Here is a 16,723-nt window from a genome sequence, read left to right on the forward strand (position 1 = left end):
TTTCTGATGAACTAGCTGGAATTTTTCCACGTAGTTTTAACGAACGTTTGAACCAATGTCACATACCCAACTTCTGGAAGAATGCCGTCACAACGCCAATACCTAAGTTAAAATACCTACCTCGGTTAATGACTTCAAATCCATAGATCTTCCCAGCATGAGCTATAAATATATGCAGAATATTTTATTGCCATATTTGACAATGTCATCGATACACATGGTGACCAATGAAAATTTGCTAATATGAAGTTGTTTTCCTGTATGGATGCCGTTCGCACAATTGTCTATCATATTTTTCTCACTCTAAAATATGAAGCATAATCATATCCAGTGTTCTTCTTTTTCTCCAGTGTTTTAATACCGTCCAACCTAATCAGCTACTTCATGACTTAAAATATCTTTGTTGAATATCCCTGGATTAAGCACTGGCTGGTTGATTTCATGGAAGGGTGGTCAGGGCAAATTAAATTGAAAAACGGTTTTTACAACAAATCTGAAATCAGCGTTGAGGTCCCTAGGAGGGTCCATTATCAGTACTGTTATTTACAGTTAACAATGACGAAATAAGATCGCAATCCAATTTGATGTCATCAAGTATGCAGAAGACACAGTATTCTCTGTTAGAATATCTAAATCCTCACATAATGAGGATCAAATTAATTATGAATCTGTGGTATCTCATGGTGCTACTGTCTGTAATAACGAAGAACTTACTTCTGAACCTTAAGAAAGTTGAAGACATGATTGAACAATTCTAGTATTAAACATTAGGGCCTACTCACTTCCAAAGCAAAGAAAACTGTAATACAGGGTGCCTAAGTTCACCGTATTGAGCAAACGATGTATTGAGGGTTGTGTTTAGACAATAAGTTTAATTTTACGTGTCATATATCCAGAATTTTAAAGAGGGTTTATTATATAATTTCTACTTAATATTTTATATTGCCATAAACGGAAGTTTTTAACACATAGATTTACCTCATATTATTGACGCTATGTTAGCTTAGATGTTAACACCCTCATTAACCAATTTAACAATGTAGTCATGAGACTGAGATTTTAAAGGCTTTATCATAACATTTACAGAGACGAGAAACTTCCACTCCACAACGAGCGGAAGTCACTTATTCAACAGACTAATTATAATTTGGGAAATAAGACAATCACGCCAACATTGCAAACTGTACGTTTTACAAAAAAAATATTTTGTTTATAGGGTGTTATAGAGTGTTGTTCCAAAAAAAGAAACTCACTGCAATTTTTTTTATTAACATTTGATTTATTGTTTGTACATATAATACATGATATTTTAAGCTTTATAACTTTGAACTGTTTTACTGATATCCAGTTTATAAATTACAATCACTATGGCAATGTGATTTCATTTATTATTTACAGTTTAGGCCTTTCAAAGTGGGACCAAGTGCTCTAAAAGTGAATAGGCCTGGGATAGAAGAGGCCTGGGGTGCAATAGAGAGGGATTTTATATATATATATATATTTTTTTTTGGGGGGGGGGGGGTGATGCTTGTTTCATGAGTGAGTGTTCCTTTAGCCAGGCGCTGCGGAACGGAAACATTATTGGGGGGGGGGGGGGGCTAATGTGTGGAGACTATCTAAGCGGAGCGCCACCATGGGTTGGCGCGGAGCGTACAAGAATTGTTTTTTTTTTCAAACCCCCAGATGGCCGGAAACGGCACTTTCCGAGCGTTTTATGCTGCGAATACCTCGCCCTTAAATATGGGTCTCAAGCCTGCAATTTCTCAGATTGCACGTAAAAGTCTGTAAAAAACATTGTAATTTGTATATTCGATGGTGTTTTAAGAGAGTAGCTATTACTCGTAGTGTACTCGCAAAGACGTTTTGAGTGTAGTAAGGCCAGTGGCGGAGCTAGGGGTATTGGTCGGGGGGGGGGCAAGAAAGGTCTGTAGGGGCGCTTTCGACACTATCTAAGCGGAGCGCCACCACAGGTTGGCGCGGAGCGTACAGCACATTTTTGAGTAAAGATACTCCCTAGATTGCAGGAAATGAACCTTTCCGGGCATTGCTAATTTGCAGATAAGCGGAGAATAAATAGGTGTCGTCGCCATTTTTTCGGAAAATTACACCAACAGAATATGACAAATGTCAATAGGTATATGAGAGCGCAATTAAATAGTCAATAATCGCAAATAAGTAAAAAATAGTGAACAGCTGAATAGGGCGCCAGCAGTCCATTTGAGTCCGTCAGGGGGGGGGGGGGATCCGCCCCTGACTGTATATATGGACGCTCCGCCACTAAGTAAGGGGATGTTGGAGAACTGGCTGAAATGAGGCAAGTCATTGGCCTAAGACGAAGCTGTGTTACGCTTACCGGTACTCACACTCACTGCTTCCACTTTTCACGGGGCGTGAAGACGCGGTTGGGGTGACAATGTGGTCCATAGCCAGGGGACGGGCCGAGGGTCCCCCAGCAATTACTAAAATTATTACACTTATATAGTATACGTGTGCATCGGACAGATCGACAAGTATGCATTGAAAAATGGGCAGATGCACGTTTCGGAGCCTTGGTAAATATTGGGGGGGGGGCTTATCATGCATTTGCCCCCTCAAATTTTCCAAGCCTCCCCCCCCCCCGGTTCCGCCGCCACTGCCTTTAGCGACTTATAATTGATGCTCGTGTCTGGCTTGCTGTTAAGTGCTGCTCTTACATGTTGTATTGTAGACTTAATGTAAAGACAAGTTAACTAACTGTTGTTCTTTATTCCTTCTGTCCAATATGGCTATGGACAAGGCGCATCGATATCTTGTGACATACCTTGTGAAAGCTTATTTGAGTCCTGTTTCCTGTTTATATGTAGAGAACAATTCTGTAAGGGTATATCATTAAAGCTAGCTTTGTACCCTTAACCTTAACTCCGGTCAAGTGAGGCATTATGATAAAGTTGTATCACATATGACAACAAGTTAGATAATGAACATACACATTGTTAATGAAGTAGACAAATAAATTAACAGATAATTTCCTTTACTTTTATTACCATTTACGATATGACGTTCAATGAAAGATCTTCGTTTTGCATAGTTTGCATATCTGACCGTCACATGTTCACTTTCCACCAATCAGAGTATACGTGTAATACTGAATAGTATCTAAATATGACAACCGATCATTAATAATTTTATTCAGTGGTTCTAGGAACCCAGGCAAAGGTAAGTAAAATTTAAATGCAATGATTTGGTACAAAATACATGCAATCACATCAGTAGCGTAACTCCTATGGCCCGGACCGTGCCTAAAGGGGCCCCCGCTGTACTGAAGGGTACCTCTTTGGATAGAGAGGGCTGGTTTTTATTGGGTTAAGAAAAACTCATGCAAGACTGAATGTTTTTTCTCACTCATACAACTTGCAAGATGTATCCAGAAGCCGAATTCCTCAATCCTCATTCCATGGTATAAAGTTACAAATAACTGTTATAGCTATGTTGATAGTATTGTTCTGTCATTTCTCTTGATGCATTTTACCATTAAAACATATTTGTCAGCTGGAAACAATGTGTAAATGCTATATGGCCATTCAAAAGTTCTAAACCATGACCCCTGCATTGATCCTGCATAACTCCTTAGACATTGGACCCATGGGCGTCCGCAAGGAGAGGTAAGGAGCGGGGAGGGGTTGGGCACTTGCCTCCCCTTTCCCTGGAAGCTTCCCCTTCCCTGGAAAATTGAAAAAAAGTTAAACATTTGACATTTTAATGATTTCACCCAACCAACAGTTCTATAGTTATGTTCATTGCATACGTACCCATAATGCATAAATGAAATTATTGAAAGTCAAAATCCTAAGACATGAGATCTCAAAATAACCGATGTGTAAATGCAACTTGAAACGCCCAGGAAGTGTCTTTTCCAACGATCTAGGAGTATTTTGGGGGGTAGAAAAGAATCGTGGTACGCTCCGCGCGAACCGATGGTGGCGCTCCACTTAGGTAGTATCAAGTAGTGTTTTACACCTACATGACCTACTGTGAACATTTCTGCGGATGCTCTTGCTTAGGCTTCCTGATAGGGTGCCACTAATAGCCAGGAGCCCCCAGGCTAAATCGTTACGCCACTGAATAACATATAAATAGTTGTAATCGTTAATCTAAAATATTTCTACGGAACAAAGAATCGCTGTCATACAGAAGCATTAGGGTACCAATTAGCCCTCTCAACATTTCCATTCTTTAACGAAATATAGAAACTACATAAAACAATGTTAACTCTTATGTTAACAATGGTCATTAATTTGTCCTCTTTAAAACTATATATCATGAATAGCAAGATAAAGAAAGGGATACTCCATGCAATATTTATCATTCAATTCATAATTTGTAAACTCACTTAATTGTGTAGTATAATGGGGAAAACAATCACTGCATATTTTTTTCTCCATATTTTGTGCCAAGTTTTCGTTATTCATACTTTTATAAATTATAACGTACTTCTACTTTGCCAAGAGATGACAAGACGTAATGAGTCAGTTTGGACTTTTCGATGACGTAATAAAACCGTTATATCCTCTCCATCCCTACCACCATTCACTGACTGACACCATCCATAACCACTCACTCACCTGGAATCACTATATTCACTATGACAACATATGTACCATCCATAACCACTCACTCACCTGGAATCACTATATTCACTATGACAACATATGTACCTTTACATTAATACCACGGAGGTAAACTCCATAAAAAATGTTGTATCAGTGTTCTTTCTTTCAAGATCCCTGGTCTCATCATGGGTGGTGTCTGTACATATGTGACACCAACAATTACACATTGGAAACGTGAAAGTACCGTCTTTCTACTACTATCACGAACCAAACCGTTATCTCCAGTGTTGCGTAACATTTTTTTTCAAACTATATATACATGTTCCAATGTGAAAGTTTCCACTTTCTTTTGTAAATGCTTCATCAAGTACAATTTTCCCCGTATGTTTTCGTCAAATTTTAAGTATAACTGATTTGTAAGCACGCCATTCTGGCATTAATGTTTCCTTCTCTATAATCTGCAGAAGAAATACCGATGAAGTGATTCTTAAAACGGAAAAAAGGAATTTAAAAATTTCAGCATAAACTCTAGTTACTTAAAAACAATTACTGTGATTTTAATGAAGCAAATTTTATGCAGCATTTCCCTAATCAAGAAATGTAAACATATATCTACACAATGTATGGAAACAGCAAGATGATGAAGTAAAATATTTAAACAGCACGATAGCCAATGTTGTTACGCACGTCACAAATATATATACACAAATCCGAATTCCCTTTGGAGTTTCCCCACACTCTCCCAATTCGTTTTGTGTAAAACTAGAGCAAGCAGTTTCGATGAACTGAGAAGTGTAAAATAACTCTAGCACCATTAACACGACAATACAGCGAGGCTATTTCGAGACTAAATGTAGAGGAGCTAGGTTAGAGAGAACAGGTAGGGAGGGAGTACGGTAGGGTGGCCATGCTTGAGAGGAGTGGTAGGACGCGCAGTTATAGAGTATGTACAGAGCGGTTAAGTTATTTTAAGTTAGATAGGGTAGATTCGAGAGAAGAGATATAGAGCTTAGGTTAGCATTTACTTATGACATCATGATGGGTATGTAGGAATCTCCACCTCCTGTATTATGCCGCCACTGAATTCTGTTTGGAATTTTATCACCTTCTTTGGTTTATGGCTCTGAATATTTCCTGGGATTTCGAGCATTTCCAGATCAGGAGGATCATGACAGGTTGTCTTCAGAAAACACGGGTTCATCTACCAGGATCCCAATTTCTACAGGACGATTGAGTAGAAAACAAATTCAAACAAAATGCTTGAGTATTAGGCCTTGTTATCTAAATATGTATATATGTGTTTTGTTTTTTGGAGGGGGAGCATGTGGAATCTGGGGGGGGGGGGCGGTGATCATAATATTTTTATGAAATAGAGATCAATAAGACAAATTATAATAAAAAAGATATAAATTAGTACTATTTCTATGTTCTCCCCTATGCAGTTAATCCTCACCATCAATGATAAGCATTATATTAAGTAGGGAATATATTACAATTACATTTCTGCTGCATGATTAACAATACTTGTTTGCTAAAGTTATCTAAATTTTCCCGGGCAATACCCGAAATGACGTAGGGCCCTGGCACTGTAGACTCCATAAATCCCATGCTAGCTTCAAACTTGACATTCAATATTTTTCCTTGCAGTTTGTATTTTTGTCACACTTATACCTCGCGATAAACAACTTTAACTCTGCACGGTATAAGTTCTGTTCCATATTGTTACCTTGTTAGAAATTCACTGATCCTGAACTTGCTAACTGGAAAGGAACCGACTATTACATTGTACTGTAGTTAAACATATTTTTAATATCATCGTTTTAATCCACTTATTGCATGTGTGGTAACATGTGGTAACTACTTCATCTTAATCCACCCATTGCATGTTTAGTAGTATTTGTTGACATCCCTTTAATCCATCCAAATGCATGTTCAGTAATGTTTGTTGATTAATCCCTTTAATCCATTCAATGTATGTTTAGTAATATTTGTTGACTCCATCCCTTTCATCCATACAATGCATATTTAGTAAAATTTGTTGATTACATTCCTTTTTGTTTAATCCATTGTTTGTTTAGTTATATTTGTTAACTATATCCCTTTAATCCATACAATGCATATTTAGTAATTTGTTTTGTCTACATCATTTTTGTTCCAATGCATTACATGGTTAGTAACATTTGATGACTTTATCCCTTTAATCCATATGTTTAGCATTATTTGTTCAGCATACCACTTTATTCCGCTCTTGGCATGTGTGGATATATGTGTTAACTACTTCATTTCAAATCACTCATTTCATATTTTGATATATATGTGTTTCTACATTAATTGTAATCATTCTGTGCATGCTCAAACAACCCCCGACAATAAAACCTAGACGTCAAATGGTGCAATCTGAGGCATATTTAGACTATAACTAAGGTTTATGGAAGTAACCCTAAAGGAAAAGTTTTACTTTATTAAATGCTTTGTTTGAGGTTGTAAAGGGAGGTAAGGGGTGGGTTGGGTGACTGTGGGTGACATATCCTCCCCGGCAAAATACAATTCTCCCGTCTGAATAATTTTCAGCGGACTGACGATCAGACGGGTGAGGGGGAGGGGGAGGCATGTACAAGGGCTGCTTAGTAACGTATGTATTGCTTCGCTCGAATTCACGGAGTGGTTAGTAATCAACATTTATCTTTAACCTGACATGTTCGTGCTGTATTTATTACCCATCGTATAACTTTAACCTTCCCTCCTTGGTTTATGTAATCAATTTACTACTTAACTGCCTCATTAGTACTTTATTAATCAATGTATTATTTTAACCTGTTCTTTGTTTAAATAGTAACTATTTATTAATATTAGCCGGCGTGTTCACTTGCTATTTAGTAACAATCGCATTAGTTTAACGTATCCATTTGGTGTTTATTCACTGATGTATTACCATCGCTTCCAATGAGATTTCATAACACAGATGCAGGGGCGGATCCAGGGGGGCGACCCGGCCCGGCCCCCCCTTTTTGGAAATCAGTTGAGTTTTTTTGTTTATGTTGGAGTACTTCAAATTCCTAATAGGCATAACTTGGTGAAAGAAAAGCCTAATATATATCCAGCTGCTCTTCCCTGAAACGCGATCGTTTTTATTCCAAATTTGAAACTAAGGCAATTATCACTCCTACGCGACATCACGTATTAATTAGATACGGCTCATTACTATAGTGCTGACTATTACTGTCAGGGAAAATCAATGCACAGTTAGCAAGTATATCATAATTATCTGAAAGAAAGGGGGTGTAGGCGGTTTAACACTATCTAACGCAACGTAGTCGCCAAGAACCTGAAGTATTTTTAAGGGAGGGCCCGAGGAACATGAACTAATAGCATGCTCCTCGTGGTGAAACATAATTGCACCTATTGGGTGAAGTGAGTGTACTGTTAATAGTAGGAGAGACTAGTGTAGGTTCTTATGACCAACTAGACCGGTTTCTGCTCTCAAACTTTATAGGAGAAGCTTCATCAGTAGTAGCCTTTGAATATTTTATATTCGGCCTGGGCGTCTCGTTCTCAAAATGCATCTATTTTCTGTGCACGATTTTTTATGGACTTACAGTGCAGCTATAAGAGCATCTAAAAGAGCTTCGTGTGAACCTTGAGAGTCAGCTGATTCTTCGTTAGTATGAAACCTTGAGTTAACAAGTAAATCTTTGAGATTTTGGGCCCTTTTGTAGGCTAGAATCGGTTCTTTTGGAAACAGTTTGGATAATTCCGCGCGCAGGGGCGTAGCGAGCGGGGGTGGGGTGTCACGCCCCCAATATTTTGGTCGCTGTCGGCAAATTTTGGGTCTCTCGGCAAAAGGAGAAAAGGTGAAGAGAGCGGAAGGGGAAGAAAGAAGAAAAGCTGAATAGAGAAAAGGAGAACGGGAGCTTCTTTATCGGTTATTTCGATTTTCCAGTTCTTCATCTGATAAACTCATTCACCAATCCAATCACCCGACGCCTGCAAGTTAAAAACCTCTCGGCAAATAACTGATAATGTCACGGGCGTCAGTATAGCTACTGTAGCAAGGCTCAGCTAGACGAGTGCCAGAATCGCCGGAAACTCAGTGAAAGAAATGGAATTAAAGGCTTCCGTATAGGCCGCAGCCCATGAGTCGTGCTATCGTGTGACAACGTGTTGTTATTATCCTCTGTTCAGAATGACGCAGATGTCATTCGTTCTCCGTGGAAAACTTAAGGACACGGCTCACGAACTGTACACAATTTTTAACGTTTCTCGCTTGTATATCAATGAATGTTGTTATTTCTCATTACCGGAAAGTTTTCTGAATATTTTCATCACGAAGTTTCACTATTTCAACGATCGGTGAAAGAGAAAACACAGTTCGATAATTGGTCCCAATTAATTCTTCTTCTGCCGACTGCCATAAAAATAATATCGAAATGGAAATTCTACGGTGCCAAATTTGACTTAAAATATGCACCAGATTGCATCTAAGGACGTTTCAAAACTAAAAATTTTTACACCCCTCCCCTTTTACCCCTTCAGATCCGTCGGAAAATCAAATCCTCCACACCCCCCAACAACAACAACAAACTTCGCTACGCCCCTGTCCGCGTGTTGCGAGATTAAGTGCCAATGTTTCAAAAGTACATTTTGTCAAATGCGTGGTTTTGATATGGGGTGTATAGGTAAGCTTGAACATCATTGGTGGTTCCTTTTGTTTAGGTTTGGTAGTGAGGTATTGCCCACGGTTTTCAAATTTTATGCCTTTCGTGGCTGAGGCAATTTCCTCTTTCTTATAGTTACGGAGTAACAGTTTCTCTGTGAACGCATTCTCTTTCTGTAAGAAATCAGTCTCATTGTTACATAGACGTGCGTATCGTAAGACTTCTCCTTTAATGAAGCCTTTAAAAGTGGCAAGTGGGTGTGCAGAGTTTCTGTCGAGGTATTGGAAGGTTTCCGTGGATTTGGTGTAGACTTTGGTGTCTAATAACCCATTAGTTTCAAACCTTGGACCTTTGAAGATTTTCAAATCTATGTATGTTACCTCGGTGTGTAATATTTCTACCGTAAACTTTAAGAGGCGGTGAATTTCATTCAACCTGTTTACTAGTTGTTCAAGTTCCTGAGGTGAACCGTCGTAAAGCAATAGAATTTCATCTCTATAGCGGAGCCATTTTAAGATTTTATTATCTGTCGGTAAAATCTGGTTTTCCAGTCTATGCATGAAGATATCACAGATTTCCGGAGAGGCTTGGCTACCCATGGCGCAACCGATCTTTTGTAGATAGAATTGGTTATTGAACTAGAAACAGTTTCTTGTTAAAAATAAGTTCAATTAGTTTGCGCATGGATATGGAAGATATTTTATTTATTCCATATTCGTTTTTTTTTCCGCCTTTTCATAGACTTCTTGACATATATCTAATGCCTCCTCTTGGGGAGTATTGGTATACATGGCGACGACATCGAGTGTAGCAAGTACTACTGCTTTTGGTAACGGGGTGGCTTCCACAATTTTCAGAATGTGATTTTTGTCTTTCACATAGGTGCTTTGTTTTAATACAATAGGAAGCAAGAAATAGTCCACAAATTCCGATATTTTTTCGGTCGGTGATCCGTTTCCGCTTATTATCGGGCCCTCCCTTAAAAATATTTCAGGTTCTTGGCGACTACGTTGCGTTAGATAGTGTAAAACCGCCTACACCCCACTTTCATTAATAAGTATATCATAACTATCTCATTGAATATATCTTGTTTTATGTTTTTTCTTGGGGTGAATCTGGTGTCATAATTTTCGCGCAAAAGAAAAAACGAATCGACGCAATAATAGTGTATCCATTGTACATGCACTGTTGAGCGTTGTTAAATATGTGTCTATCGAGAAAAAATATTTGCACAAAAAAGCGTGTCTGCAACGTATCTGGTTTTTCTAGTTTTTGGCGAAATGTTTCACCATTTTGCATCTAAGCACTCACAATTAACCAAAAATTTCCAAGGGGGAGGGGACAACCCCTGCCCCTAGACCCCTCCCCCAGGACGCAGATCACTAAAATGCTACCATCGGGATGTCGGCCCCCCTTTCTCAAAATCCTGGATCCGCCCCTGAGATGTATTACATCAAAGTAACAATATAAGTTTCATATAAACACATCCACCTGAGCACACACGTATGTTCATGTGATTTACCGATAAGTCAATCTTAATGAGGTAGGGTGGAGGTGATGGGGTGTGGTGTATAATGTACTTACCTCATGTTTGCTTTACTTCATAAATTATTTGTGATCGTATGCATGCATACCGCCCTTAAATTCTTACTAGTCGGAAGATTGATGCTATCAGTAGTAAATACAATATCATTATGTAAATAGAACAACAAAATAAAACAGACCTGACGTAGTATTTATTAGACTACATACCAGCCAAAGACCGGAGCCGAGATCAAGATCATAGTATTGACCACTCGTATCACTATCAGGCTTCCAGAAAACTGTAAGAGGCGAATAAGATGAAACAGTAAATGAACGAATACAACAGTATCAACTGTGTAATATTGAATGTAATATTAAAACACAGTAGTAACAACCGGACTTGTTTTTACTGTTACCTTTATTGTATATATCCAACAGTTGTATCTCTAGGGTTGCAGATTATCTATCTTCTCTGACAGTATATTGGATCGTCAACTAATGAAATATCATATTTTGTTTTGTCTTTTGATACATTTGCTCGAGGAGTGCCATCACTCGTTAAGCCTTGCAAGGTTTTCTAAGCCAATTCCTTCCTCGTTGTATTTACATTTATGTTAGTACATATTTACTGTAAAACCTTTATGTTGAGGAGAAATAAATAAATGAAATGAAATGAAATGAAATGAAAATATAATAATTTTAACAACTCAAGTTGAGTACGTCTTTCTTACAACAACGTTGTAATGGTACACGACAAGACCATCACAATGCTCTTTAATTATTTAAAATGTGGACAGAATACAGCAGTTTAGACATAAAAGTCAACATTTTACAATTTTTTTTTAAAAGGAGCTTCTGTCGTCAATTCAACAATTCAATAATAAACAAGAAAATAATCATCTTTATGGTCATCATGAAAACAAAGTTAAAATTTTGAATTTAAAGATATTCCTTCAATCAACGTTAACATTTTGATGAAATAGTCGACTTGTTGGGAAAGAATTCGCCAATTCAGAAAAGAAAATGACAATCGCTTGAAAAACAAAACACCGGGTGAAACGTTTGGAATATTGCCAAAAAATATTCTCATTTCGATATATAACTTCTTAGTTCGGTAGAAAATGTTGTTACTTTAAGATAACACAGTTGAAATTTAGAGGAATTTATACATTACAATTCTGAATTTTCGGTATACAATAGCGAAATTTCCAGTGTCCCACTTAATTAAGCTACCGAAGTACCAGAAAAAAAAAAAAAAAACTGATCTTCATCTTTGTAAGACCTGCAAACCAAATCAATTTCTGCTCCCTTATAGCCTATTTAAACTACTGCCTACGATACTGTGGTCATTTCTATTTCTAATGACGTACGCAGTCAGACAGTCTTTCTTTTAAGTTATTGTATCCGTATTCTGTTATTGGTATCTGTACGATGGACTCAGTTATCTGTCATCTGTTTTTCCTTTTCCCTAAATAATATAGGTGACTTATCAGTAATTAATGAAGCATGTAGCAGGTTGACTTTACCAACAACAACAAATACTCCAATTGTAAATGATATCAACCCGATTTTCTGACTCCCATGTTTTTTTGCAATGAAGCTTAGTGATAAGGCGTTTTCTATTTCATTGTGACTAAAATCCAATCACGACGACGACGGAAATGGTTTGAACTGCAAACAACATGACACATGATTAGTCATTAATCGATTAATCAATAAAAACATTACCAGACACTCCCCGAGATTTCAGTGTGGATAGAGATGGTCCGACGGGTATTGATGAGGGCTGCAGACAGTCTATTAGGCTATAATCAGAGAAAGAAATATAATCAGTCATTTGGCATTACACCCTTCTTCAATTGTTGCTATTTTAGATACAGTTCATAGATTAACCCATAGAATGCACATCAAGAGTTGTTCCTTCCTCCGTTACAACCTCACACACAAGTAAATTTGTTTTTAGGGATGTAAAAGTTTGAAAACAACTAAATGGTATTTTCAAAATGATACAGTGAGGTGCCTCGGTATAAGCAAGAACAGATACAGAAATACCCGCTTACGTATACCTTGTATTACCAGCTGTACCTGTAATTTTGGCGGAACCCTTACTTCCAGCGTTAACTGTACTATCAAACAATAGTATGGACACTAGCCTAGCCTACAAATGTATTTGTTGTTTAATGGCGACGTCTATGTATTTTCTTTTGTAGCAAATTATTCAAATAAAGATTTGATGAAAAGGGAAAAAAAGTACGAAACATCAGTGTTGTTTATGTGTCTTTCATTTCAACGGGAACGTACAGTTCAGTACACTCCTCCACGGGGCTTAGTCCAACCACAGACAGTATAGTAGGATACACAAAAACAAAAAAAGGCCTACCAACGAATTAAAACCACACATTGTCTAGACGTGACGTATCCCTTGCAATCTTCTGGTACTTGTTTGTCAGTAAGTTCCACATGTTTGTATACCTTTTCTTTATAGAGGCGCGTCTGTTCTATTGAAAACAAATTATTTCTATTGAGACGCCCGCGTCTATTTTATTGAATACAACTTCTTTCCTTTGCAAGGCGCGTAAATATTCTTGAAAACAAATTCTTTTTATTTGATGGCGCACGCGTCTATCCCATTGAATTCAACCTGTTTTCATGTATTGTTCAAGTATTTGATTGACAGGTGATGAACAAAATACAAAGTTAAACTATTAAAAGAGTCAGCAGAAGTCAGTGTACATCTTTAGCAAAAAAAAAAAAAAAAAATTAAAATAATTTCAATATACTTTTTGGATAAAACAAAATGGGGACTGTCTGAGTAGAACAGAGAAGCAATAATTGAACGTACAGATGTATGATAGAAATATGTACAGTATAGTGTAATTGCGACTTTAGGTTAGTTTCTCAAATGGGTATATGGTGACAACACAATGTAAATTGTATACAGATTACGGAAGGGTACGGAAGGAGAATGCTGTAATGTTAGAGAGGATCTACAGTTATATCTTCTCAAGATTATTCTTTTTAACATATATACTGTGTTTGTTCATATTAGTATATACTGTAAACAATGGAAATAGAAAGTAAACAAATATACGTGATTTTGAGTGTTATTTACATAGTGACTGATGTTGTATTGGTCTCTACTGTGTGGGGATTGCATGTAATGTTATTTGGGTTAATAATATGCATATATTAAGAGTTTTTTGTTGCACCAGTGGATGGAGGGTGGGTAGGGGAGGAAAGATGGTCAAAGGGTTGGAGTGAAAGTGAATAGGTCATTGATCATAAGAGACAGAAGATAATAGTTGTTGTAAAACGAAATGTTGTAAACATCTTAAGAAACAAACAAATGTTATAAACATTGGTTAAGAAAATGGGGTTCGGTCCGTCATAGTTGTTGAGAGGGGTGGGGGAAAGAAAGGGGTGCTTTAGGGAAACTTTAGGGTATTATATAAGGGTGCATTATTAATACATATAGACGGTTACGGTGTTTAATTTATATAATTTTTTATATTTTTACTTTAATATATATGTGCATTAAGTACCAGTTAATTTTAAAACTAATTAAAGAAAGTTTCCCACTGATAAAATAAAGAGGAAATATCGAGTTCAGTATAAAACACTTGGTGTTTTTTTTTTCATCTCCTATTTTATCTCCTTTAAACAATTTCTATTAACCTAAATCATCAAAGTTTGGTTCATATATTTTGGGTAGCTTTTGTCAGAATGTTTTATTTTTTTGGAAATGTTTATATTTTTTCCAATTTTCAATCAAGTTTGTAAGTTTAAGCTTGGCCCCCTAACTACTTATTTTAATAAAATTCACTTCGGTGCAAAAGGTATTGTTTTCTGTCTTCATTTGTTTTGTTTTATTTAAATATAGCTATCTTAATAATACATATCTTGTTTACTTCATTAATACTGATATTAAACTAATATTAATACTAAACATTAATACATTAGAAATCTCAACTGGATATTTCTTTACTACTTATATTATTTACATATTTATTTATTATACTTACACTATTGTCTTGAATCTTTGAGAGTGTTGTAGATAGTTTAATATTCCATTAACTTCATGTTCAGTCATTTCTCTCCCTTTCACTGTCTGTATGGTCATCCTCTCTATTGATGTTATGATTGGTAGAGAGAGACCAGAGAAGAGGATAATGTTCCCATCTTCATCAATCTTACTAAAGGAACAGGTTAGATCCACCAAGTATATGGGAATCTAAAGAAAGGAAAATAATAAATAAAATTAATATCATCATGTTTGTTTACAGGATAAGTACTTGAAAACAATAAAATCATAATTGAGACATATTAACTTTGTTTGTTTTAATTTCATATTAATCAGGAACATTTTGTTTATTTTTAATCACATATTGTTATTGTTTTGTTGATTATTGCATAATTAGTGGTTCGAATTGTAAAAAGGGTTCTGTTATAATCTCTTTTTCATATAGAAAGATGTTAAAGGGTAAACAAGAGGGTTAGGTTTATAACAGAGATCAGTCACTGTATTTCTGTAGAATGAATTAAAGGTGTTTAAGACGGGTGAGGGATTGATAGTACATGAGATGTCAGGGTGTAGGGAGGGGTGTGTCATGGTAAGGAAGGATGTGCTAAGGTTAAGAGATATTTGGTAGAGGATATAGGAGGGGTGCCCTAGGGCAGCATAGATAAAGCGTGTACGGGAGGTGAGCGAGGGACCGACCGCTGTGTGTTATACTGCATCAGGAGGGGTGTGGTAGGGGTATATAAGGAGGGAGAGCTTTAAGGTGGTGGAGTGCTCAGATAACTTATACACATTAAATTGATTGTGTTCCTTTCAAGAATTTACCAGGTGCAAGTTTATGATTGCAGTTACTTTTTACTATTATGTTTAAAGAGAAAGGGTCATAGTATTGGGTGTGTATGAGGGGTTAGGGTGGGGAAGAGTATGACCCGGAATTGATATGTTTGAAATTAGGTAAATCCTATTAAAGAAGTAAATCGGGAAGATCAGGTTGATGTGGGGTTGGTTTTACAGTGAAATGTTAAGAAATAAACATTTCATATTTAGGAATCAGTTTGTTATTGAGGGTATTCTACTATTTAGGAATGTTTAATCAATCACTTTATCTATTTCTTCGTTAATTTCAATTTTTAATTTATTCAAAAGTTAATTTAAAGTCATAATTCGTAGAATAGAAAACAATTTATTGAACATTTTTCTATTAACATTTTATTTTATACTTCAATTTATAATAAGATTTTGAAAGGTAAAATAACGGTTAGATTTACAGAGGTATTACTGAATAATAACCATGACTAATATATAACAATGATTATCCATTTGTTAATTATCCTACACACCATATCCAGAAGTTTATTATTTTATTGTATTTATTGTTTGTATTTACGATTCTGTCTTATCTTGAACCTACAAATATATTTAAATTTAAACCTGTCATTCCTTTGTTGGTATTTAAACAGTTTAGTATTTAATTACTAACGAGATATAATCACTTTTTAAGACATTCATCGATTTAATGTAATGTTGAACTTGTATTGATTGATGTATTTATTCAATATATCCCTTTATGTTTTACTTACGTCATGATTGGATGCTTCCACCAGGAGCTCTATGACTGACCTCTGTACAGACTCACTGGTGTCTCTGTGGATGATCAATTCACCTGAACACATCTCTGTAATAGTCTGGATGTCATCAGGCTATTGAAATAAATAAATAGTAATTAATAAATAGAATATTATTAATGTAAAATTGATGCGTTAGGGAGAAAATAAAATTTGTAAGTGTTAATAAAAAGATTGGTAAATTCAGCAGATATTTCAAACAAATTTTAAAATTATGTCAAGTTTACTGTTTGAACATGTATGTTTTACTACCTTTGCAGTAAACTCTCACACTATGTTTGATGAGTTATATGTTTTTTTTTAATGAGTTAT

At 36.3% G+C, this 16,723-nt stretch overlaps 1 protein-coding gene across 6 annotated transcripts in view; it reads right to left on the bottom strand.

Moving 5' to 3' along the window:
* Positions 1 to 2,999: 2,999 nt before the first annotated feature.
* The window catches only part of LOC139983266 (uncharacterized), a 117,010-nt gene continuing 103,286 nt past the window's right edge, over positions 3,000 to 16,723 (bottom strand). For 5 of the 6 annotated variants that reach the window (XM_071996693.1, XM_071996697.1, XM_071996694.1 and 2 more), the window contains 5 exons: positions 16,367 to 16,486; positions 14,791 to 14,999; positions 12,497 to 12,573; positions 10,997 to 11,067; positions 3,000 to 5,808 (listed from right to left, as the gene is read on the bottom strand). In XM_071996693.1, coding sequence (XP_071852794.1) covers positions 5,791 to 5,808; positions 10,997 to 11,067; positions 12,497 to 12,573; positions 14,791 to 14,999; positions 16,367 to 16,486 — 495 coding nt within the window. In that variant the 3' untranslated portion in view covers positions 3,000 to 5,790. The remainder of the gene's footprint in view (positions 5,809 to 10,996; positions 11,068 to 12,496; positions 12,574 to 14,790; positions 15,000 to 16,366; positions 16,487 to 16,723) is intronic. The other variant, XR_011798582.1, reaches the window with a different exon arrangement.

The sequence above is a fragment of the Apostichopus japonicus genome, chromosome 16 (assembly GCF_037975245.1).
Source record: "Apostichopus japonicus isolate 1M-3 chromosome 16, ASM3797524v1, whole genome shotgun sequence".
NCBI classification, from domain to species: Eukaryota; Metazoa; Echinodermata; class Holothuroidea; order Aspidochirotida; family Stichopodidae; genus Apostichopus; species Apostichopus japonicus.